Genomic DNA, 26159 nt, shown 5'->3' on the forward strand with positions numbered 1-26159 from the left:
CCTTCAGCAGAATCAGCCGGGGTGTTTTGGGGAGAGGAACAGGGGCAGCCCAGAGTCGACGTACCACATTTTGAAGCAATACTTGCTAAAGAAGGGGCCATTTAGGTGTGACATCCGGAATTTGAAAAATTACCTTTGCTTCAGCACATTTGCTGCGAGAGAGCAGGAAATGTTGTCATTTTTAACTCCGAGAGAAGTGTGTGGGTGTCTCTCTTCTGTGACTGCTGTCGCTGGCTTTAGTCTCCAAAGCAGAAGTCGCTGGTGTCGATGCAAAAATACAACTTGCTTTTTCTCTTCCTCTCTTGGGAACTGTATCTCTTGCAGACAAAAATGCAGATCTAGGGAAGCCTTCCTTTTTCTCAATTCATCTGCTAGTAAAAAAGTAAAGGGACCCCTGACCGTTAAGTCCAGTTGCGGACGACTCTGGGGTTGTGGCGCTCATCTCTCTTTACCGGCCAAGGGAGCCGGCGTTCGTCCGCAGACAGCTTCTGGGTCATGTGGCCGGCATGACTAAGCTGCTTCTGGCGAAACCAGAGCAGCGCATGGAAACACCGTTTACCTTCCCACTGGAGTGGTACCTATTTATCTACTTGCACTGCATGCTTTCAAACTGCTATGTTGGCAGCAGCAGGGACCGAGCAACGGGAGCTCACCCCATCACGGGGATTCAAACCGCCGACCTTCTGATCAGCAAACCCTAGGCTCTGTGGTTTAGACCACAGCGCCACCCACGTCCTGTGCCCATCTGCTAGTAGTTCCTTGTTACTCGTCGGTTAGCATAAGAAGCTTGCCAGCAGCACATATAGTCCAGCATTCTGTTCTCACTACAGTGGTACCTCGTGTTAAGTACTTAATTCGTTCCGGAGGGCCGTTCTTAACCTGAAGCACCACTTTAGCTAACGGGGCCTCCTGCTGCTGCCGCACCGCCAGAGCACGATTTCTGTTCTCAACCTGAAGCAAAGTTCTTAACCTGAAGCACTATTTCTGGGTTAGCGGAGTCTGTAACCTGAAGCGTATGTAACCCGAGGGACCACTGTATGGCCAAGTAGATGCTTGTGGAAAGATTGTTTTGATCAGTGGTGCGTCTCCAACAAGGTGAACTCCAAATGCACAGCATATTCTTTAAAAAAAATATTAATCTGAAGGTTGGTGGGTGTTGGCCAGGCTGTAACTCACCTTTTGTGCCCAGTGCCTGTAGCTTAATTTGCTCAGCGCAGCTGATTTCAGTTAACAGCTTTGTAACACTAAAAGGGGATGTGGGTGGCGCTGTGGGTTAAACCACAGAGCCTAGGACTTGCCGATCAGAAGGTCAGCAGTTCGAATCCCTGCGACGGGGCGAGCTCCCGTTGCTCGGTCCCTGCTCCTGCCAACCTAGCAGTTCGAAAGCACCTCAAAGTGCAAGCAGATAAATAGGTACCGCTCCGGCGAGAAGGTAAACGGCATTTCCGTGCGCTGCTCTGGTTCACCAGAAGCGGCTTAGTCATGCTGGCCACATGACCCGGAAGCTGTCTGCAAACAAACGCCAGCTCCCTCGGCCAGTAAAGCGAGATGAGCGTCGCAACCCCAGAGTCGTCCGTGATTGGACCTAATGGTCAGGGGTCCCTTTACCTTTACCTTACTGTGTTTTGCTGCTCGCCCCCCCCTCAAAAAAAAGATCTGGTTAGCTTCTATCTTTTAAATTTAAGCAATAGGTGCAATACATGCATGAAAAGAAGGCAACTTTTAAAAAATCGCTTATGGTAAGGCTTTATTGCTCATAAACAAGATGAATTGCAGTGATGTCTGGTCAGACACTTTCTGGCTTTGGCTGTTTTTAAGATTAGGTAATTAAAATTGCCCCATTTTCCAGTATTTTGCTGGTTTTACTCTATTGGGCCATAATTGCTGAAAACAGTTACTTTTTGGCATTGTAGCTCCTTCCTCTTCTGTGGGACGGCAGAGCCATCCGCTTTGCATGCACAAAAAATCTTAGTTCCAAATTTTGTTGTCTCCTGCTTGCGCTGAGCGAAACACCTTCTCGAAAGCAGGTGTCATTTAGTGTGGGCAACATTGAGTAAGGTTGGCCAGTGGTCTGATTTGGTAAAGTCCAGCTTTCTATGTGAAAGACAGACAGGTGCAAATTAATTAAGGAAACTGTTCCTTGTTAAGCGAGTTGGGTACCTTTTGTTCAGTCAGTAGAGCATGCGAGACTCTCAGTCTCTCGGGGTTCGTTCCCCCCCCCCCGACCTTGGGGAAATGATCCCTGCGTTGCCATTGGTTGGACTGGACTGCCTCAGCCCAGTATACCTGAAGGAGCGTCTCCACCCCCATCGTTCAGCCCGGACACTGAGGTCCAGCTCCGAGGGCCTTCTGGCGGTTCCCTCGCTGCAAGAAGCGAGGTTGCAGGGAACCAGGCAGAGGGCCTTCTCGGTGGTGGCACCTGCCCTATGGAACGCCCTCCCACCAGATGTCAAAGAGAACAACAACTACCAGACTTTTAGAAGACATCTGAAGGCAGCCCTGTTTAGGGAAGCTTTTAATGTTTTGATGGATTGCTGTACATTCATACCTCATGTTACGTTTGCTTCAGGTTGCACGTTTTCAGGTTGCGTCCCGCGGCGACCCGGAAGTACCAGAAAGGGTTACTTCTAGGTTTCGCTGCTCGTGCATGCGCAGACACACAAAATGACGTCATGTGCACGTGCAGAAGCGGCGAATCGTGACCCGCGTGTGCGCAGACATGGGTTGCGGTTTTTTCAGGTTGCTAATGGGCCTCCAGAACGGATCCCGTTTGCAACCAGAGGTACCACTGTATTTTAAAATTTTGTTGGAAGCCGCCCAGAGTGGCTGGGGAAACCCAGCCAGATGGGCAGGTATTAATAATAATAATAATAACAATAATTATTATTATTATTATTATTATTATTATTATTATTATTATTACCCTGGGGTCCCTTCCAGCTCCACAGTTCTGTGATTCTATGATTCCGCTTGAAGGGCTGTAAACATCATGGAAGATGGACCAAGCTGGTTTTCTGCAGCTCCAGAGGGTAGGACCCGCCGAGCCAATTACTTCAAGTTACAAAAGGGATTCCAGCTAAACTTTGTTGTTGTTGTTTAGTCGTTTGGTCGTGTCCGTCTCTTCGTGACCCGCTGGACCAGAGCACGCCAGGCACACGTGTCTTCCACTGCCTCCCGCAGTTTAGTCAAACTCATGCTGGTAGCTTCAAGAACACTGTCCCACCATCTCGTCCTCTGTCGTCCCCTTCTCCTTGTGCCCTCCATCTTTCCCAACATCAGGGTCTTTTCCAGGGAGTCTTCTCTTGTCCTGAGGTGGCCAAAGTCTTGGAGCCTCAGCTTCAGGATCTGTCCTTCCAGTGAGCACTCAGGGCTGATTTCCTTCAGAATGGAGAGGTTTGTTCTTGTAGTCCATGGGACTCTCCAGCTAAACTAGGGGAGTCGTATAATCATAGGCTTGTAGACTTGGAAAGGGGCCCTGAAGATCAGGAAGAAGGGCTGGAGCTGTTTGACAGCTTCCTTGAAAGGTGGTGAGATCTTCACTGGAGGTTTTTGGGGTCGAGATTGTATTGGCACCTGCCAGGGATTGTGGAGCTGAGAATGCTGCCTTGCAGGGAGTCTGGACTTGAAGACCCTTCCAGCCGTACATTTCCATGAAAAAGCTTTACGGCAATTCCCCCCAGTTCACGGGAGCGGTAAACAAAGCAAGGCCAAAAATGTAACCAAGAAGAGGGAGAGAAATCGCCCTGGAGACCTCACTAGGGTTCTCTCCAGAATTCTGGTAACGATGTATTTGCGCGGTATTTTTCCCCAAGAGAGGAGATGTTGGTCTTACTGTTAACATTCGATATCTCATCAGCCAGTGGAGTTTTATCACCTTGGGAAAATGCCCCAGATCTGCATACAGACCCTCTTAAACTTGTTCTGACCCATTAAAAAACTGGGTATGTAGGTGACAGCGCCATACAGTTACAGTGGTACCTTGGGTTAAATACTTAATTCGTTCTGGAGGTCCGTTCTTAACCGGAAGCTAATGGGGCCTCCTGCTGCTGCTGCGCCGCCAGAGCACGATTTCTGTTCACATCCTGAAGCAAAGTTCTTAACCCGAGGTACTACTACTGGCTTAGCGGAGTCTGTAACCTGAAGCGTCTGTAACCCGAGGTACCACTGTATTCTGAACTTACACAGTTCAGAATAGTCTGCACTGACAGTGGCTCTCGGAGACTTCTAGACAGCTCTTTGCAAAATGTCCAGGCACATTTTGCCACTGGCGCGGGTTCCAATTGCAAACCCCGTGGAGATCTCTGGATGCCAGGTTTGCAACTGACCTCTCCATCTGGCTGGTGAATGTTGTTGTTTAGTCATTTAGTCATGTCCGACTCTTTGTGACCCCCTGGACCAGAGCACTTCTGTCTTCCACTGCCTCCCGCATTTTGGTCAAACGCAAAGTCTTGGAGCCTCAGCTTCACGATCTGTCCTTCCAGTGAGCACTCAGGGCTGATTTCCTTCAGAATGGAGAGGTTTGATCTTCTTGCAGTCCATGGGACTCTCAAGAGTCTCCTCCAGCACCAGAATTCAAAAGCATCCATTCTTCGGCGATCAGCCTTCTTGATGGTCCAGCTCTCACTTCCGCACATCACTACTGGGAAAACCATAGCTTTTACTATACAGACCTTCCGGTGAATAAGAAGAGCTTATTCATTGCATTTATCTCCTGCCTTTTCCTCCAAGAAGCACCCCCCTCAATTAATCCCTACGACGACCCTGTGAGGAAGGCGAAAAGGCTTCATAATGGAGTAGGGATTCGAACCCTGATCTCCCAGGTCCTAGTCCGATGCTCTAACCCAGGGGTCAGCAAACTTTTTCAGCAGAGGGCCAGTCCACTGTCCCTCAGACCTTGTGGGGGGGCGGACTATATTTTTTGGGGGGGGAATGAACTGATTTCTACGCCCCACAAATAACCCAGAGATGCATTTTCAATAAAAACACACTTTCTATTCGTGTAAAAACATCAGGCAGGCCCCATAAATAACCCAGAGATGCATTTTAAATAAAAGGACACATTCTACTCATGTAAAAACATGCTGATTCCCGGACCGTCCATGGGCCGGATTTAGATTGCGATTGGGCCAGATCCGGCCCCCAGGCCTTAGTTTGTCTACCCAAGCTCTAACCACTGCACCACCCTGTCCTTCTGCTATGTGGCATTTCTATAAATCGAGTAGACCAGTATGGGAAAAGCAAAATATCCCTTATAGAAGGATGTGAAGTATTTTACTGGAAGCTTGAATTTCTTTGACGTTTCAATGTGTTGTAAAGCACTTGGATATTTTTCTTCTTTAAAATATAAAGCGGTATAGAAATGAGATTAAAAATAAATTTTATTTTGTGGGGGAGGGAAGGCCCCCAAGCACCCTGTTGCGGTGACCATAACCTAAGTTTAAGGTGCCATTATCTTTCTGAGTTTCTAACACTGATTGCTTGGCCTTGAGCAAGCTGTTTGGAACAATGGGAGGTTGCAGTGGTCTTGCGCCATGACAAAAGATCTGTTATTTTAACCTGTTTGGCAAGGGCAGCGTGGACTCTTGTGTCCCCATACACTACATTCCCCCCCCCCAACTGCAGGTGAAAACTCTCCAAAACACCCTAGCGACCGACCGCAGTTGCGTAAGCCATCTCTGTTGACAAATTGCGGCATTGTTTGAGTATTTGCATAAGGAAGCGGAAACGCAGAAACTGGATCAATTCCCCCACCTCCCTTCTTAAAAAAAAAACCAGTACAGTGGTACTTCAGGTTAAGAACATAATTTGTTCTGGAGGCCCGTTCTTAACCTGAAACTGTTCTTAACTTGAAGCACCACTTTAGCTTATGGGGCCTCCTGCAGCTGCCACACCGCCGGAGCACGATTTCTGTTCTCATCCTGAAGCAAAGTTCTTAACCTGAAGCACTGTTTCTGAGTTAGCGGAGTCTGTAACCTGAAGCGTCTGTAACCTGAGGTACCACTCAGTGGTCAAGCATCTATATTGGCAGATGCAAAAATTGGCACCCTCCCCCCCCCAAGTCGTTAGAAACTGGGAACAGCTGCTGAAACCATATAGCACCGGTCTTGAAAGACCTACATTGGCTCCCTGTACGTTTCTGAGAACAATTCAAAGTGTTGGTGCTGACCTTGAAAGCCCTAAATGGCCTCCGACCAGTATACTTGAAGGAGCGTCTCCACCCCCATTGTCCAGCCCGGACACTGAGGTCCAGCTCCAAGGGCCTTCTGGCGGTTCCCTCCCTGCGAGAAGCGAGGTTACAGGGAACCAGGCAGAGGGCCTTCTCGGTGGTGGCACCCTCCCTGTGAAACGCCCTCCCACCAGATGTCAAAGAGAACAACAACTACTAGAATTGTAGAAGACATCTGAAGGCAGCCCTGTTTAGGGAAGCTTTTAATGTTTAACAGGTTATTGTATTTTAGTGTTCTGTTGGAAACCGCCCAGAGTGGCTGGGGAAAGCCAGCCAGATGGGTGGAGTATAAATAATAAATTATTATATTATTATTACTCTGCCGCAAGGAGCATCCAATCTGGATTCCCTCCCCTGAGAGATGCATTATATTATTGGCGTGTTTTATGGCACTGTAGGCTGGACGCGGGTGGCGCTGTGGGTTAAACCACAGAGCCTAGGACTTGCCGATCAGAAGGTCGGCAGTTCGAATCCCCGCGACGGGGTGAGCTCCCGTTGCTCGGTCCCTGCTCCTGCCAACCTAGCAGTTCGAAAGCACGTCAAAAGTGCAAGTAGATAACTAGGTACCGCTCCGGCGGGAAGGTAAACGGCGTTTCCGTGCGCTGCTCTGGTTCGCCAGAAGCGGCTTAGTCATGCTGGCCACATGACCTGGAAGCTGTCTGCAAACAAACGCCAGCTCCCTGGGCCAGTAAAGCGAGATGAGCGCCGCAACCCCAAAGTCGGCCACGACTGGACCTAATGGTCAGGGGTCCCTTTACCTTTACATGACACTGTAGACTTTTCGTTCATCACCTTTGTATTCCTCTGAGGCAAGCATCACCCGTCGCCTTCCTCTGCCCATTTTGCCCTCTCGGCACTGCCCTGCGAGGTATTTAAGGCCAAGGGGGGAAAGCAGCTAATTATTTAGCAGAAAGGCAGCCAGGGTAACATGGGCTTAATCTAAATCCATTACACGGTAGCATGCGTTTAATGTACAATTTCAAAGCTTTCATCTCTGATGTGTCACTGGGTTGCAACGAATTCCCTTGCCACCGCGTTGGTCAGTGAAAGGGAGACGGAACATTCTGTTGGTTATTCCACGAAGTGGAAGATTATTGCTTCATTATGTTCTGTGTTTTTATGTTGTAAACTGCCCTGTGATCTCTGGATGAAAGGGTGGCATGTGAAGTTAATAGGTAAAGGGACCCCTGACCATTAGGTCCAGTCGTGACCGGCTCTGGGGTTGCGGTGCTCATCTCGCTTTATTGGCCGAGGGAGCCGGCGTACAGCTTCCAGGTCATGTGGCCAGCATGACTAAGCCACTTCTGGCGAACCAGAGCAGCGCACGGAAATGCCGTTTACCTTCCCGCCAGAGCGGTACCTATTTATCTACTTGCACTGGTGTGCTTTTGAACTGCTAGGTTGGCAGGAGCAGGGACCGAGCAACGGGAGCTCACCCCGTCGCGGGGATTCAAACCGCCGACCTTTTGGTCGGCAAGTCCTAGGTTCTGTGGTTTAACCCACAGCGCCACCCGCGTCCCTGTGAAGTTAATAAATAATAAAAATGGCTCGTAGCCAGTGCTGGTCCTACTTCGCGTAAACCCACTGAAACTGGTTGGCTGGGCTCCCTTGGTGGCGACATCGATGGGTCTGTTCAGAGTCAGGCTTGGTGGAGGGCAACCCAGAACTTGCATCTGGAACCCTGGGACAGAGCTGTCTGTATCGACAACATCTGGGTCACAGGTCTCCTCAGCATTTAAGGGGGTTCGGGAAGCTTCCAGCATTCAGGTGCTCCATACTGGCCCACCTGCTAGCTGTAGGTGACAAGAATTACAGGTATGCAAGCAGGCTGACAAAGCCAGGTTGCAGTCCTCATTATGTGGAGAAGCAAACGCACGTTTTATTTCCACAGTGGTGACGGTGCTGAGGTTTTTATGCGGGCTTAAAATGTGGGAATGCACCTGTTCCAAGTATATATTATAGTGGTACCTCGGGTTAAGAACTTACAGTGGTACCTCGGGTGAAGTACTTAATTCGTTCCGGAGGTCCGTTCTTAACCTGAAACTGTTCTTAACCTGGAGCGCCACTTTAGCTAATGGGGCCTCCTGCTGCTGCCACTGCGCCCCCGGAGCACGATTTCTGTTCTCATCCTGAAGCAAAGTTCTTAACCTGAGGTACTATTTCCGGGTTAGAGGAGTATGTAACCTGAAGCGTATGTAACCCGAGGTACCACTGTAATTCATTCTGGAGGTCCGTTCTTAACCTGAAACTGCTCTTAACCTGAAGCACCACTTTAGCTAATGGGGCCTCCTGCTGCTCCCGCCGCACTGCCGGAGCACAATTTCTGTTCTCATCCTGAAGCAAAGTTTTTAACCCGAGGTACTATTTCTGGGTTAGCGGAGTCTGAAACCTGAAGCGTCTGCAACCCGAGGTACCACTGTATGTGTTTTGGAAGGTACTGTTTTGCATGCATGCACCAAAACCAACAACAACAGCAGTGCAAAGTGCAAAAAGGAGTCAGATCTGCTGACTGTGGCTCAGGCGGGGAGTCACGGCTGTTGAGCTCACCGCTGCTAGTAGGTGAATGCGCTGTAGTAACCCCAGCTTGCCGCTGCGTCTGGAGACCCGACTTCACATGACGGGCGAGCTGGGATGATGCTGTGCAGCCCTCCCATTGGCTGAAACGGCTTGGATGATTTTGGCAGCTGTAGGGTGGCTGGGAGGCAGCAGGTGCAGCGAAGTCTGTGTTGAGCAATGTGGTTCTCCCCCCGCTCTCTTGTAGTGTCAGCTTAGGAAGGAAGGAGAGGGAAACTCTATATACTGCAAGTTCATGTGGGAAAGAGCTTTGCATTTCCAGCTGGAATCTTCTCAATGGAAGATTGAGAAGCTAATAAATTGCGAATAAGCGACCAGCTCTTTGTTTCCTCCTTTTTTACAATATTTTAAAATTACATTTTCAACGAAAGTAACAAAAATAAACAACAAAGGATACAAAAAATCCCAATGTCAAATCCATAAAATGGGATATTCGAAATCCCGTGACTTCCCTCCCTTAAATTTCCTTTTTCATCTCCATATCGTTTCATATTTTTAACCTCAAGTTTCCTGGGCCGTTTCTAAAATTACAAGTGCTCTTAAAATCCTGCCAATGTTATTAACTATACTTTTGCAAATACCTAATAAACATTTCCCTTTTTTAAAAAAAAAAAATCTTGTCATCTTGATTTCTGAGCTTTCCACAGTTTCTGCCATTTCGGTGTAGTCCATTAACTGGCCAGCTCTTATCCTCATCACGGAAGCGAGACAAAAACATGGGCCAAGCAAGTTGCAGCGTGGAGTGATCCTCGCTCGGGGTGCCCTGTCCCAGGTTACTCCATTCCAGTTCCCTGAAATAGACCAGTGGCATTTTGTGGCCACAAAGCACAAGCGGTCCCTTTATTGGGCTGTTTAGGGGGATTTCCCCAGACGTAGTGTTTCTGTTTCTTCTTAAGTTATTTTTTTGCACTTCCGCAAGCCTCAGGGGTTTCCCAAAGTCTGCTGATGCGAAAGGGAGCATTGCTAATCCGAACCCTTTCTTTCCAAAGCTACGGTTCACTGTGACGGGGCAGGGGGGCAAATCTCTTGCGCTGGCTTTGTGTGGGTTGCAAAATCTTAAAACGGAACCGTGTTGTGACTTGGGTCCCTGCACTTCTGTGTGTTTGGGGTCCTGACAGGTGTGGGTCTTCTCTCCCTCACAAACCACCTCTTGCCAAAACTCTGGAAGCGCTCCTTAATTTTTAACCAGGTAATCGCACAAGTGACCAAATAAGACTGTTGAAACTGCACGCCTTCCTGCGACTGCTGTGTAAACTCTGATGTTCCTTCTTGAATACAGTGGTACCTCGGGTTAAGTACTTAATTCGTTCTGGAGGTCCGTTCTTAACCTGAAACTGTTCTTAACCTGAAGCACCACTTTAGCTAATGGGGCCTCCTGCTGCCGCCGTGCCGCCGGAGCACGATTTCTGTTCTCATCCTGAAGCAAAGTTCTTAACCCGAAGCACTATTTCTGGGTTAGCGGAGTCTGTAACCTGAAGCGTATGTAACCCGAGGTACCACTGTATGTCCGATCTGTCTGTCTCTCTTTTTGCTCAGAGTTTAATGCAAAGAGAGTTTAATTTGTATGGATTTTTGCATCATGTTCTGCACGGGAAGTTTCTCAGCCGCAACTGAATTTCCCACGAACAGATAGAAGAGGTTCTCTGGTGCTGCAACTCCCTTTGCATAAATGGAAATTGCTTCCATTGAATGCTGAGCTGGGAGATGAAATTAGCTGGGGGGCAGTTCAGCATCCATAAAAGCTGGGGGGAGAATGGAGGAGGGTCGGCCAAGGGCAGCAATGCAGGAAATGCACGTGGAAGCCAGTTTCTTCCATCTCTCTCTGATGGGGCACAGTTGCAGTTCCACAAGTAAAGGTAAAGCGACCCCTGACCATTAGATCCAGTCACGGACGACTCTGGGGTTGCGGCGCTCATCTCGCTTTACTGGCCAAGGGAGCTGGCGTACAGCTTCCAGGTCATGTGTCCAGCATGACTGAGCCGCTTCTGGCGAACCAGAGCAGTGCACGGAAACGCCGTTTACCTTTCCACCAGAGTGGTACCTATTTATCTACTTGCACTTTGAGGTGCTTTTGAACTGCTAGGTTGGCAGGAGCTGGAACTGAGCAACAGGAGCTCACTCCGTCGACCTTCTGATCGGCAAGTCCTAGGCTCTGTGGTTTAACCCACAGCGCCACCCACGTCCCTTGCAGTTCCACAAGAGTCCTCCTTAATCTAAATGGGCGACTTTCCTTACAGGGAGGTGCTGTGCAAGATGGCAGCTCAAGTGGCGATGGCGAATGGCTCTCTTGGGGTCTCCATGCAGTCTCCTGTCCAACAGCCCTCCAGTGTGTCCATCGATGATGTCATTCTGGCCACTTCCCCCAGGTTGGTTAACCCTTTCTCTCCCTTGCGTGTCTGTGCATGCAAGTTTTGTTTTGTTTGAGTTTTATATACCCGAAGGTATATATTATTCCCCTCTATAAGTTTGCAGCATCTCCTCACACGCTGGTGTTTCTGTCAAATCAATTCAAAGGTCTTATTGCTACTGGCACCTGCCATCTTCACTCAGTTCTGATGAAATCAAGTCTAAGCGTCTGCTCAGTAATTTTCCCAGACCGGTGGCATCAAACGTTAGCCTTTCCAGGGGAGATTTACCGAATCAAACAGGAAATACAAATATAATGACATATTTAAGGCTCACCTCCCCCTTTGTAGTTTTGCAGCCTTGCAGTCTTGACTTCCATCAGGGTGGATTTCCAAATTAAAAGTGCAACACAGCGCCCATGTGGATTCTAGGGAACCGTCCAAGGTTTTTTAACACCTCTCCAGCCGCTAATGAGACTCAAGGACATCCTGATCAAATTTGCAGATGACACCAAACTGGGAGGGGTGGCTAACACCCCAGAGGACAGGATCACACTTCAAAACGACCTTGACAGATTAGAGAACTGGGCCAAAACAAACAAGATGAATTTTAACAGGGAGAAATGTAAAGTATTGCACTTGGGCAAAAAAAATGAGAGGCACAAATACAAGATGGGTGACACCTGGCTTGAGAGCAGTACATGTGAAAAGGATCTAGGAGTCTTGGTTGACCACAAACTTGACATGAGCCAACAGTGTGACGCGGCAGCTAAAAAAGCCAATGCAATTCTGGGCTGCATCAATAGGAGTATAGCATCTAGATCAAGGGAAGTAATAGTGCCACTGTATTCTGCTCTGGTCAGACCTCACCTGGAGTACTGTGTCCAGTTCTGGGCACCACAGTTCAAGAAGGACATTGACAAACTGGAACGTGTCCAGAGGAGGGCAACCAAAATGGTCAAAGGCCTGGAAACGATGCCTTATGAGGAACGGCTAAGGGAGCTGGGCATGTTTAGCCTGGAGAAGAGGAGGTTAAGGGGTGATATGATGGCCATGTTCAAATATATAAAAGGATGTCACATAGAGGAGGGAGAAAGGTTGTTTTCTGCTGCTCCAGAGAAGCGGACACGGAGCAATGGATCCAAACTACAAGAAAGAAAATTCCACCTAAACATTAGGAAGAACTTCCTGACAGTAAGAGCTGTTTGACAGTGGAATTTGCTGCCAAGGAGTGTGGTGGAGTCTCCTTCTTTGGAGGTCTTTAAGCAGAGGCTTGACAACCATATGTCAGGAGTGCTCTGATGGTGTTTCCTGCTTGGCAGGGGGTTGGACTCGATGGCCCTTGTGGTCTCTTCCAACTCTATGATTCTATGAGATTCTGCTTCTGTCTGATATCAACAAACTGGAGAATCTTTTATCCTAAAAAACCACCACATTTTAAAAGGGCATAGGATGTAAATTGGATCGACCAAAGGCCTGTTTAAATGGAACGTTTTTGCCTGGCGCCTAAAGGTGTATAATGAAGGTGTCAGGCGAACTTCCTTGGGGAGAGCATTCCACAGACAGGAGCCACTGCAGAGAAGGCCCCGTTCTCATGTTGCCACCCTCCGCACCTCTCGAGGAGGGACCACATGAAGAAGGGCCTCAGAAGATGATCTCGGGGTCCGGGTAGGTTCATATGGAACGAGGCGGTCCTGGAGGTATTGTGATCCATTTAAGGCTTTATAGGTCAGAACCAGCACTTTGAATTGGGCCCCGAAACAAATTCATAGCCAGTGTAGTGTGACCAGGATCGGTGCAATATGCTGAAACCGCCTTGCCGTCCGGTGAGCAACCCAGCCGCTGAATTCTGCACCGGCTCTAAGTTTCCGAACCGTCTTCCGAGGCATCCCTGCGTGTAACGCATTGCAGTAATCTAACCTTGAGGTTACCAGAGTTTGGCTGCCCTTGAAGGTGATCTAGAGAGGCTTTAGTTATAAACGTTCTGTGACAATTCAGCAGGCTCGGTTCTCGTTGGGAGGTTTTTGAGGTTTCTTCCCCCTTGACCTGAGAAGTGTACATAGCTCAGGTTTGTGTGATTTTTGGCACACATGCCCTCCACAACCACAGCGGAAGGGGAGGCTGTGGACTCTCCTTCCCTGGAGATTTTTAAGCAGAGGTTAGACGGACATCTGTCATGGATGCTTTAGCTGAGGAGTTCCTGCGGTGCAGGGCGTTGGACTACATGACCCTCCAAGTCTGTGATTCTATAATCACATTTCTTCTAAGTGAGTGTCCGTAGCCATGGCGCAATCAGGACAAACTCCCGGTACTCAGATTACTGAAGTTGGGTTTCCAAATGAGCAATCTTAAATATTCTTCTACATTTGCTGGGTAGGGGTTGCGGTTAGGCTGTAGGCCTGTAAAGGTAAAGGTAAAGGTACCCCTGCCCGTACGGGCCAGTCTTGCCAGACTCTAGGGTTGTGCGCTCATCTCACTCTAGAGGCCGGGAGCCAGCGCTGTCCGAAGACACTTCCGGGTCACGTGACCAGCGTGACAAGCTGCATCTGGCGAGCCAGCGCAGCACACGGAACGCCGTTTACCTTCCCGCTGGTAAGCGGTCCCTATTTATCTACTTGCACCCGGGGGTGCTTTCGAACTGCTAGGTTGGCAGGCGCTGGGACCGAGCAGCGGGAGCGCACCCCGCCGCGGGGATTCGAATCGCCGACCTTTCGATCGGCAAGCCCTAGGCGCTGAGGCTTTTACCCACAGCGCCACCCGCGTCCCTGTAGGCTGTAGGCCTGAGTGCCTTTTAATTCCCGGAAACAACAATGATCCAATCGCTGGAGCAATCAGACAAGTTTAATTGGGAATGGCCTAAGTATGGGTCGTTAAGGTAACAAAGGAACTGGCTCTGTGCCAGAAAACAATTGGAAGCCCCCGGCTGGCAGGTGCTTTGGAAAAACAAAAGCCAGAGTTGAAGCAGAGAAACCGAGCCATGCCTGATTTTGGTGGGAATCCCAGGCTGTGGCTATGGGAGAAGCAATACCTTCTTGGGGTGCTAATGCCATGAGCCCCTCTATCAGGCTCAGGTTGTATATATGTGTCAAGAAACCATATATACTAAAGATAAGACACTCTCCACTGTGCCTCATTCCCAAAAGGAGACATGGACCCTGGAACCAGTGTTAGCTCCACCTGGTACGCAGGCTGAGACCCTCCCTGCCCGCAGACTGTCTCTCCAGAGTGCTCCATGCTCTGGTTATCTCCCGCTTGGACTACTGCAATGCGCTCTACGTGGGGCTACCTTTGAAGGTGACCCAGAAACTGCAGCTAATCCAGAATGTGGCAGCTAGACTGGGGACTGGGAGTGGTCGCCGAGACCATATAACACCAGTCCTGAAAAATCTTCATTGGCTCCCAGTATGTTTCCAAGCACAATTCAAAGCCTTGGTGCTGACCTTGAAAGCCCTAAATGGCCCAGTATACCTGAAGGAGCATCTCCACCCCCATTTTCTAGCAAGGAAACTGAGGTCCAGCTCCAAGGGTCTTCTGGCAGTTCCCTCCCTGCGAGAAGTGAGGTTACAGGGAACCAGGCAGAGGGCCTTCTCGGTAGTGGCGCCCTCCCTGTGGAATGCCCTCCCATCAGATGTCAAGGAAATAAACAACTATCTGACTTTTAGAAGACATCTGAAGGCAGCCCTGTTTAGGGAAACTTTTAATGTTTGATGTTGTATTGTATTTTTAATATTTTGTTGGGAGCCACCCAGAGTGGCTGGGGAAGCCCAGCCAGATGGGTGGGGTATGAATTATAACAGTCGTGGCCGACTCTGGGGTTGCGGCGCTCATCTCGCTTTATTGGCCGAGGGAGCCGGCGTACAGCTTCCGGGTCATGTGGCCAGCAGGACTAAGCCGCTTCTGGCGAACCAGAGCAGCGCACGGAAATGCCGTTTACCTTCCCGCCGGATCAGTACCTATTTATCTACTTGCTCTTTGATGTGGTTTTTCGAACTGCTAGATTGGCAGGAGCAGGGACCGAACAACGGGAGCTCACCCCGTTGCGGGGATTCGAACCGCCGACCTTCTGATCGGCAGGTCCTAGGCTCTGTGGTTTAACCCACAGCGCCACCCGCATCCCTTCCAAACCAAGGTTACAGTTGCCAAAAAGGAATGCCTAGTTGCCATTTCTGGGCAAGACAGCTCTAAAGTCTTATTTTTCAAAGGATGGACTGATGGTGATCGATTCTTAGTTAAACGTCTAGCTCGTTCAGAGGACAACCTTGACCTCGGTTAAGAGCTTTGAGAACTTAAAGAAGAAAAGTCCCTTGATCCAAGGACATATTGGCCTGTTCCGACCTCTTTTTCTTAATGGGGACACGGTCCATTCATCTTTTTAGGAGGAGAGAATTCTTTCAATCCCAAGAAGCAAGACTTAACCGCGTTCTTGTGCCGCCAGGGTTCAATCAACATTTTCCAGGAAGCTTCCGTGCTCTTGGTGTCTGCGCCATCTTGGGAAAAGTTGGTCAGCCTTTTTCCTCCTCACCGCACCATAAATCCGCTCAATTTCTCAATGTTCCCTTCTCTTGAGATCTGAGGGGCTGATGAAGGCAACAAAGGAATCTTGTCTTACTTGAAAACCTTCAGCAACATTTTTGTGGCTTTGAGCTATTTGTGGGACCGGGTCGATTTGTCAGATGATGGTGGAAAGGCACAGAATGGGTGGGTGGAAATAATGGTTTTACTTCGGAACACAGGAGGGCTGCTTTGTGGAACGTCAAGCCAATTGGTCCTCCTAGCTCATTTTCCCAAACTTGGTTCTCCAGCGCTTTTTTTACATGTATAATTTTTGAATTTATAATTTTCAGGTTTACACATTTCACTAATTCTACACTCATTTTGACATTTCAAAATTGACTTCCTTCCCCCTCTTTCTGCGGTTCCTTAAATTTATTTTCAATATCTTCTGCATATCCAGATTAACTTAATTTGCTCCTTGATTCATCTGCTTTAAATATATACTCTTACGAAACTGCAGGTTATTGCAGTGATCCTGCCAATGTTCTCACCTGTTTACAATTTATCTGTAAATACTCAAAAAAACCATTTCTATTCTTCTATAAAAAAGTTTTTATTGATTTCTTATTCTTCTGGTATGTTTTGCCATTTCTGCATTTTCCGTGAGTTTTTGTATACATTCTTCCTGGGACTACTGCCACATTCTGGATTCGTTGTAGTTTCTGGGTCACCTTCAAAGGCAGCCCCACGGAGAGCGCATGGCAGTAGTCCAAGCGGGAGATAACCAGAGCATGCACCACTCTGGCGAGACAGTCCGCAGGCAGGGAGGGTCTCATCCTGCGTACCAGATGGAGCTGGTAGACAGCTGCCCTGGACGCAGAATTGACCTGCGCCTCCGTGGACAGCTGTGAGTCCAAAATTACCCCCAGGCTGCGCACCTGGTCCTTCAGGGGCACAGTTGCCCCATTCAGGACCAGGGAGTCCCCCACACCTGCCCACTCCAACCCCCAAAAACAGTACAGTCATACCTCGGGTTACAGATGCTTCAGGTTGCGTTTTTTCAGGTTACGGACCGCCAAAACCTGCAAGTACTGGAACAGGTTACTTCTTTTTGGCTTCGGCAGAAGCACTAATTCGTGCTTTGCGCATGCGCAGAAGAACCGAATTGCAACCCGTGCATGCGCAGACGCACCGCTGCAGGTTGCGAACGTGCATCATGCTCGCAACCCGAGCATCCACTAGACTTCCGTCTTGACCAGGGTTAGGCAACCTAAGGCCCGGGGGCCAGATCCAGCCCAATCGCCTTCTGAATCCGGCCAGCGGATGGTCCGGGAATCAGCGCGTTTTTAGAAGAGTAGAATTTTATTTAAAATGCATCTCTGGGTTATTTGTGGGGCATAGGAATTCGTTCATTTCCCCCACCCCCAAAATATAGTCTGGCCCCCCACAGGGTCTGAGGGATGGTGGTTGAAAAAGGTTGCTGACCCCTAGTCTTGACAGGATTCAACCTCAATCTGTTAGCCGCCATCCATCCTCCAATACCCTCCAGACACTCACACAGCGTGGCTCGCCCCTGACAGCGGGTGGCTCTGTTAAGTTGTGGGTGAACATATCAGACGACACAGCGATTCTTCAAACAGCTCTTGTTTATTCACAGGCCAGGACAGAACTGAACTGAAGGGTTCAGTCAGCCTGCTTATATAGAGCTCCAGTACAACGTAACTGTAGCAATTTTCTAAAACTATCCAATCACTGAACGTCACTTTCGATCCCTTATTTGCATAACTATCTACAGTATCCCCCTGCTGGCCCAGGGTGAGAACTTCAGTACATAACAGGCTTGTGCTTTACCGACATGAGCTATGTCAGGACACGACTACTTTACGTTTGTTGGTACCCTCTCTCTGGCGACACATGCTCCCATTTCGCCGATCGGTCCCTGCTCTCGAATGCGTTGCCTTGCGGTTTTGGACCACGCCGCTAGGTCGGCTTCGCCGCAGGACCCACGAAGTCTGGAACCCTGGGATGCGCATGAGGCTGTAGTTCTGGCGGCGACATCACAAGCGCGGCGTTCTAGAATGAGGGGGGTCTCCCCTTTGGCCTGCAGTGGCAGGAAGACCTCTGCCGGAGAAACACCCTGGGGGGAGCGGGCAGGGGAGGGGACAAGTTTTGCAAAGGCCGGTGCCAGGACCAGAACGGAGGGAGGAAATACCCCCCCCCGGCACTTGTTCCCTCCCCGCAGCCTGAAAGAGGAAAAAATAAGAATGCCACATTGAAGGCAGAACATCACCCAGCTTCCATTTTGGAGAGTCGGGAGCAGCGAGGAGGCAGGGTGCGTCTGTGGCTAAGCACCGGGGTGCTCAGTCTCTCTCTCTCTCTCTCCCCCCACCCCGGTTTCTTTTGCTTGCACAGTTTGAGACATCGTTGCCTGTGCAAGATGCTTTTCTTTTGCAACACGTGCGCCTCATGTCATGCAAAAGGGGTGGCTTTGCATAAGCTGAGCTGCATGGCGGCCAGTATGTAGCTTTGCAATGTATGCAAATGATGTTTTATTGTGTTTTTAATTATGTTCTATGGTGTGTTTAATATCCTGTTAGGGGACGCGGGTGGCGCTGTGGGTTAAACCACAGAGCCTAGGACTTGCCGATCAGAAGGTCGGCGGTTCGAATCCCCGCGACTTGGTGAGCTCCCGTTGCTCGGTCCCTGCTCCTGCCAACCTGGCAGTTCAAAAGCACATCAAAGTGCAAGTAGATAAATAGGTACCGCTCCGGCGGGAAGGTAAACGGCGTTTCCGTGCGCTGCTCTGGTTCGCCAGAAGCGGCTTAGTCATGCTGGCCACATGACCCGGAAGCTGGACGCCGGCTCCCTTGGCCAATAAAGCGAGATGAGCGCCGCAACCCCAGAGTCGGCCATGAGTGGACCTAATGGTCAGGGGTCCCTTTACCTTTACTAATATCCTGTTGGAAGCCGCCCAGAGTGGCTGGGGAGGCCTAGCCAGATAAAATATTTTTTAATTTAATTTAATTTTAATTATTTATTTAATCTACATTTTTATTTTATTTTATTTTATTTTATTTTATTTTATTTTATTTTATTTTATTTTATTTTATTTTATTTTATTTTATTTTATTTTTATTTACCTGGGGGAGCGTCTCCACCTCCATTGTTCTGCCCGGACACTGAGGTCCAGCACCAAGGGCCTTCTGGCGGTTCCCTCGCTGCGAGAAGCCAAGTTACAGGGAACCAGGCAGAGGGCCTTCTTGGTGGTGGCACCCGCCCTGTGGAGCGCCCTCTTGCCAGATGTCAAAGAGAACAACTACAACCAGACTTTTAGAAGACATCTGAAGGCAGCCCTGTTCAGGGAAGCTTTTAATGTTTAACAGACTATTGTATTTTTAATATTTTGTTGAGAGTCTCCCAGAGTGGCTCGGGAAACCCAGCCAGATGGGTGGGGTATTATTAATAATAATAATAATAATAACAATAATAATAATATTTTTTATTCAGATCCCGTCCTCCCTAGCCGAAGCCCGGCTCAGAGCGGCTAACAACAGTAAAATAATACAGCATTCTAAAATCAATTCATTATAAAATCAGTTTAAACCAAATTAATGGCAACCACTAAATTATTATTTTAATGTTGAAGGCGGTTTGGGGGGGTGGCCCTCCTGGATGCGGCCTGGCTTTTTTTAAAAAAAAAGTATTAAAGGAAGCTTATTGGTTCCTTTGACTTAAAAACACACATACACACCTTTTTGAAGATTTGCCAGGCTTGTTTATATGGCTGCTTTGCTTCTAGAAACTAGGTTGGGGAGGTTGTGGGTCCTGCTCGCTATCAGTGAATTAGATCAAATCTCTCTGCTTTGCTTTTTGTTTTTGCAGAATGGCGTCCTCCGACACAGAGGACCGTGCCTGAAATCCGTCTTTTGCGAAAGATTAAATAGAGTGCCCCGGGGTTGCGGGGGGGGGGGATACCGTCCGGGGCTTGCGGTGAAAAACAACTTAATCTGCTTTGGGTCGCATTGCTGCAGTGACCTGTCTTGTCTCCCTCCGCAGCATTGAAAACCACCACCCAGAACCAGCGGAAGAAGCAGATTCGCCGGCGGCAGAGATGTTCCGGTCCAAAGGTAGTCAAAAGTTGCTGGTGGTTTTTGTTTGCACATCGGGGAGCGTTTGAGACAGTGACGTGGGTGCAGAATTCTGAGAGGGGCACAACCAGGCGCCCCCACGACAGGCTTCCTTATCGAGGCTGCGGGGCTGAGTTCCTGCATCCAGGCATCCGGGGAACATTCAAGAATCATCCCAATAATAATAATAATAATAATAATAATAATAATAATAATAATAATAATTTATTATTTATACCCTGCCCATCCGGCTGAGTCTCCCCAGCCGCTCTGGGCGGCTCCCAATCAAATGTTAAGAACAATACAGCATTAAATATTAAAAACTTCCCTAAACAGGGCTGCCTTCAGATGTCTTTTAAAGATAGGATAACTGCTTATTTCCTTCACATCTGAAGGGAGGGTGTTCCACAGCGAGGGCACCACTACCGAGAAGGCCCTCTGGTTCCCTGCAACCTCACTTCTCGCAATGAGGGAACCGCCAGAAGGCCCTCGGCACTGGACCTCAGTGTCCAGGCTGGACGATGGGGGTGGAGACGCTCCTTCAGGTATACAGGACCGAGGCCGTTTAGGGCTTTCAAGGTCAGCACCAACACTTTGAATTGTGCTCGGAAACGTCCTGGGAGCCAATGTAGGTCTTTCGGGACTAGTGTTATATGGTCTCGGTGGCTGCTCCCAGTCCCCAGTCTAGCTGCCACATTCTGGATTAGTTGCAGTTTCTGGGTCACCTTCAAAGGTAGCCCCACGTAGAGCGCATTGCAGCAGTCCAAATGGGAGATAACTAGAGCATGCACCACGCTGGCGAGACAGTCCGCGGGCAGGTAGGGTCTCAGCCTGCGTACTAGATGGAGCTGGTAGACAGCCGCCCTGGACACAGAACTGACCTGCGCCTCCATGGACAGCTGAGAGTCCAAAACGACTCCCAGGCTGCGCACCTGGTCCTTCAGGGGCACAGTGACCCCATTCAGGACCAGGGAGTCCCCCACACCCACCATGTTGTGCATGCTACGTGCCTCTGCCCCCAGCATGCAGCTCCAGCCCAGCTGCCCAGTCCACCAGGGGCAGTGGCGTAGCGTGGGTTGTCAGCACCCGGGGCAAGGCAAGTAATTTGCGCCCCCTAACCCGTGGATTTGCCCTAACCCCCAGATGTTGCGCCCGGCCCCCCCTGCACCCCCCACGCTACGCCACTGCATAGATCCCCCTTTACAGCAGGGTCCCCCATAGATCCCCCTATAGAGCAGGCCAGGGCAGGTCCCCCTCCACAGTGGGCGGCGACCCGGCAGCTCGGATCGGATTCGCACAGCCAGCACTGCAGTGAGAGAGAGTGAGTGAGCCAGGTAGGGGCAGAGAGCTGCGAGTGCGAGTGCGCAGTGGCGTAGCGTGGGTTTTCTGAGCTTGCACAGAGTGCTTTTCCTCCCTATGGGCAGAGCCAGCTTGCTCCTAAATACCTGAGCTCTATAGTTAGAGACTCACCATTTCCCCAGTTGGCTTGGCCCCCAATTTCTCTTACTATAGAATTTGGGGCTGGTGGTGGAGGAAATCATTATTCTTCCCCCTTGCTACCCCCCCCCCAAAGCATAAGAGAGGGACTCCCAAGAAGGTGAAGCGGGACTTCACCCCAGGGTATCTCGGAAGCCCTCGAAGCAGCGAGGCTTCCACCCCCTGGAAACAGCAGGAGGGGAGAGCGCTCTTGTGCCCCGGTCCTGCTTTGAGTGCTTCTCATTGACGCGTCTGCTTGGCCACTCTAGATGGGCCCTTGTGGCCTTGATCCAGTAGCCGGGTCCTTCTTCGGAAAGAGCGAGCGCCTCCTAAGCATGTGCAGAGCGCCTCCCTCCGCCCCCGCCACGCGGAGCTCAGCCTGCGCGTGGGCAGGCCCTTTGCGTCACGCGCGCTTGGCAATCCCCGGCACCTCTCCTCTCTCTCTCCCTGGAGAAATGAAGCAGTGACCCGACAAGGAGTAGCGAAGGATGGGCGTGTGTCGTCCCTGATCCGGATGAGATCAAGGCGCCGGCAACGGGAAGGAGGCGGGGGAGAAGCAGGAGCAGGCCAGCCGGGGCTGCTCCAGACCCCATCTCTCCCATCGCCGCTGGAGGGGTCATGGAGGCACTGAGCCCGGGAGGCGGGTAGCCAGCCAGGGCGCACCTACCCAACCTCGCCGCGCGCCCAGGCGCGCTGCTCTCTCCAGCTTCCTCCCGGCCGGGCCAGCGGCTCCACCTCTTCCTTCGCCTCTTTGAGGCGCCTAATTCCCAGCAAGCGATTAGCAGGCTCGGATCGGATCCTGCGGCAGGCGGCGCCTCCACCTCCTCCTCCTCCCGGCTTTGCTGCTGCTGCTGCGCGGCTCTTTTCCCTCCACCGACGGCGCGCTGCGCCTTGGAGAGGTTCCCGCTTCCTGGAGGGGGGCCGGCCAAACGGAGACGAGGACCCCCCACCCCAACCAAGCCTCGATTGCTTGTCCCTTCCCTCTGGACTCGCGCCCCCCCCAGATGTTGCGCCCGGTGCGGCCGGCACCCCTGGCACCCCCCACGCTACGCCACTGACCAGGGGGGCAAAACCTTTTCCCTGCCCCGGGCACCAGCAACCCTCGCTACGTCACTGATGTGTGAGCGAGAGAGCGCTGATCTGAAAGGGCAAATCCTCACACCGTCGGAATTCGCACTGGCGTCCTTGAGGTCCCTGAGCAACAAGATGTTGAAGGAGTCCAACACTTAACCGGGGGTGGCTGTAGCCCTTTCAGAAGGCGCGTGGGGTCTTTTAGATTTGTCCTGTAATATTGAGGACCGTTGTGTATCAGTGCTCCGGGAACATTTCCAAAAAAGCAAAACAGGTAACAAGAAGCAACTCCAGAACTAGGCCTGTAAAATGCACGTCCCGTATTTGACCTCCTTTAGTAATGATTGGTTTTGAAACCTTTAAGAGAACACCTTGATAGTTTCCTGTTGGTTACGTCGCTTTGCGTAGTATATCTGGTTTCTTCCTGTCATGTTTTATTTCGGAATGTTTCATTTGATCTCTTCCTGTAGGATGCAAACCGCTTTGAGATTTTTTTTTCCACCTTAAAAACAAAGTGGCATAGAAATGAAATTGATGATAATAATAATACAGTGGTACCTTGGTTCTCAAACGCCTCGGTACTCAACAACTTGGAACCCAAACACTGCAAACCTGGAAGTAAGTGTTCCGGTTTGCAAACTTTTTTCGGAAGCTGAACATGCTCCGTTTTGAGTGTTACGCTGAGGTCTGTCTGTTTTTGCTATTTATTTTGCATTTTTGTTTTTGCGGCTCTCTTTGTGACTGTGTGGAACCCAGTTCAGCTACTGATGGATTGTGTGGCTGCAGCACATTGTTTATTGCTTTCATTTTAGGGATCAGTGGTCTCGTTAGATAGCAAAATTCACGTCCAATTGCTGCTTTAGGGGTTCTTTTTAAAAGTCTGGAACGGATTAATCCGTTTTGCATTACTTTCTATGGGAAAGTGTGCCTCTGTTTTGGAAGGCTTTGATTTTGGAGCGGAGTTCCGGAACGGACTAGCGTATTTTTCACTCTACAAGACGCACCAGACCGCAAGACGCACCTAGTTTTTGGAGGAGGAGAACAAGAAAAAAAATATTCTGAATCTCAGAAGCCAGAACAGGAAGAGGGATCGCTGCGCAGTGAAAGCAGCGATCCCTCTTGCTGTTCTGGCTTCTGGGATAGCTGCGCAGCCTGCATTCGCTCCATAAGACACACACACATTTCCCCATACATTTTAGGAGGGAAAAGAGTCTTATAGAGCAAAAAATACGGTAAGTCTGAGAACCAAGGTACCACTGTATATAAAAATCCGCAAGTGAGAACAGTTGATGATCCGTTGGCCGGTATTCCTACGATGCCCGTTTTAATGCTTGAAGCACTTATTTAGGCTGCCCATTTAAGACTTTTTTATGGCCCCTGTTTTCCTCCCCCGTCTTGTTCTCTCTCCCATGGACACCCCAGCTCCACTTTCTGTAGGACTCTGGACCTCGAAGAGGGATGGGGAAGTCCTCCTGAGGATGGATGAAAGCGGAATCGGGTCCGAGACCCCCATCACCGTCCACGAACTTCTTCTGAACTCCGTCAGTCAATTCGGCGACTATCCGGCCCTGTCTTCCAAGAAAGACGGCAGGTGGACCAAACTCACTTTCAAGGAGTACTACCAGGAGTGCCGGGGAGCCGCCAAGAGCTTTCTAAAGGTTCGGGGGTCCGTGGGGACAAGGCACCTCTTTTTTGACCCCCATCTTCTTCCCTTGACCTTCACAGGGACCCTGCGCGGTAGGCTAGGCTAAGAGATAGGTACATGGCCAAAGGCTTGCCCAACTCTCTGGGAATTCGGGACCTAGAGCTTCCCAGTCTCGGTTTAGTTGGGGGAAACCCAGCCCCATTATTTTTCACGTGAAAATTAGAATATCGTGGGAAAGTTCCTTGATTTCAGGAATTCAACTTCAAAGGTGAAACTAATATATGAGATCGATTCGTGACATGCCAAGCGAGATATGTCAAGCCTTGATTTGTTCTACAGGTGAAACTCTAAAAAGTAGAGTATCGTGGGAAAGTTCATTGATTTCAGGAATTCAGCTTGAAAGGTGAAACTAATGTATGAGACAGACTCGTGACATGCAAAGCGAGATACGTCAAGCCTTGATTTGTTATCATTGCCATGATCGTGGCATACAGCTGGTGAAAATCCCAAATTAACCATCTCAGAAAATTAGAATATTCAAGGAAATCAGCAGAACAAGGATTGCAAATCGAGCAGGATTGGACCTCTGAGAAGTAGAAGTACATCTCGCTTTGCATGTCACGAGTCGATCTCATATATTAGTTTTACCATGCAAGTTGAATTCCTGAAATCAATGAACTTTTCCACGATATTCTAATTTTTCGAGTTTCACCTGTATATCTTATATATATTATATTATACAGTAGTACCTCTGGATGCGGACCGGATCCGTTCCGGAGCCCCGTTCACAACATGAGCAGAATGCAATCTGCGCATGCGCAGGTCGCGATTCGCCACTCCTGCACATGCGCGTGACGTCATTTTGAGCGTCTGCGCATGTGCGAGCAGCAAAACCCGGAAGTAACTCTTTCCGGTACTTCCGGGTCACTGCAGGACGCAACCTGAAAAGATTTAACCTGAAGCAAATGTAACAAAAGGTATGACTGTATATACATTACATTACATTACATTACATTACATTACATTACATTATTATTTATTTTATAAATAATACAATTGCTCTTATAGCATATTTAAGCCACCACAAACGGGCGGCCTCTTTTGAGGGCAGAAACCATATATTCTCTTCTCTCTATATAATTTTTATTTGCTTTTACAACTTCGTTCACACTCATATTCACAAGTAATAGAAATTACACAAGATTCTTCCATATCTGAATTCTTCCCTTCTCCTTTCCATGGGTTCTTTAAATAACTGTTTTTCACAAACTGTATTACAAGTCCATCTAATTTACAATCCTCCACTGTATTCGAAATCTGTGTAACGTTGCAAGAGTTACTTAAAACCTGCCAAAGAGTTGAAGTTTTTACAGTGGTCTTTCAAATATAATACAAATTTGTCCCATTCTTTATTGAAGTTTTGATCCTCCTGGTTTGTGGTTTTCCTGGTTAGTCTTGCCATCTCTGCGTAGTCCAGTAATTTCATCTGCCAGTCCGCTCTAGTAGATATCTTGTCGTCTTTCCAGCTCTGGGCAAGAAGCATACCTGAAGCTGTTGTAGCGTACATAAAGCCACTCCCGACATAAGGAGGGGCAGTTGCGGGCTCACACCCCACCTGCAGCCCCGCGGGACTTGGGAATCCTGCAACTTTATTATTCATCATTTACTGCGCCAGCCAATCGGCTGGCGGCGGGGGTGGGCTTAGTAGAGTTCATTTAATTTAAATTCAAAATCCTTTATTAGGCATATCACACCTCACATTAACAAACATCATATACAGACTGTATAAAATACGGGCTCAGCGAACACAATTTATCCCAGTCCTATTCTTAACTCCAAAAAATAAATCAATGTACATAAATAATATAATACAACACAGCAACATCACCTACCATTAAAAACCACTAAGTCTCTTTATCATGGCCCATTCTTTCTTCATGGACAGCACTTAAAAATTCAGCCGCTATTAAAGTAATTTGATCATCGCTGTCCGCCAGCAGGTCCTGAACAGTTGGTTGTGTAAAAAACTGTCTATTAAATTTTAGGGCCTCAAATAATTGTCTTCTGGCATAGCTGCCAAAATCACAGGAGAAGAATATATGCTCTAGAGTATCGGGTTCCTGTTTTCTGCATTTACAGAGACGCTCTGATTCTGGGATAGCTAAGTATCTTCCTCTCACTACCGCCGAGGGAAACATGTT

General features: G+C 49.2%; 1 protein-coding gene across 3 annotated transcripts in view; it reads left to right on the forward strand.

Annotated features, from left to right (window-relative positions):
• The first annotated feature begins 11002 nt into the window (after window positions 1-11002).
• The window catches only part of ACSBG2 (acyl-CoA synthetase bubblegum family member 2), a 42570-nt gene continuing 27413 nt past the window's right edge, over window positions 11003-26159 (forward strand). The window contains exons 1-3 of one of the 3 annotated variants that reach the window (XM_053372726.1): window positions 11003-11166; window positions 19696-19766; window positions 23736-23971. In XM_053372726.1, coding sequence (XP_053228701.1) covers window positions 11018-11166; window positions 19696-19766; window positions 23736-23971 — 456 coding nt within the window. In that variant the 5' untranslated portion in view covers window positions 11003-11017. Of the gene's footprint in view, window positions 11167-17916; window positions 17972-19695; window positions 19767-23735; window positions 23972-26159 lie in introns of those variants that run through there. The other 2 variants (XM_053372727.1, XM_053372728.1) reach the window with 2 other exon arrangements.

Source organism: Podarcis raffonei, chromosome 18, assembly GCF_027172205.1.
Source record: "Podarcis raffonei isolate rPodRaf1 chromosome 18, rPodRaf1.pri, whole genome shotgun sequence".
NCBI lineage: Eukaryota > Metazoa > Chordata > Lepidosauria > Squamata > Lacertidae > Podarcis > Podarcis raffonei.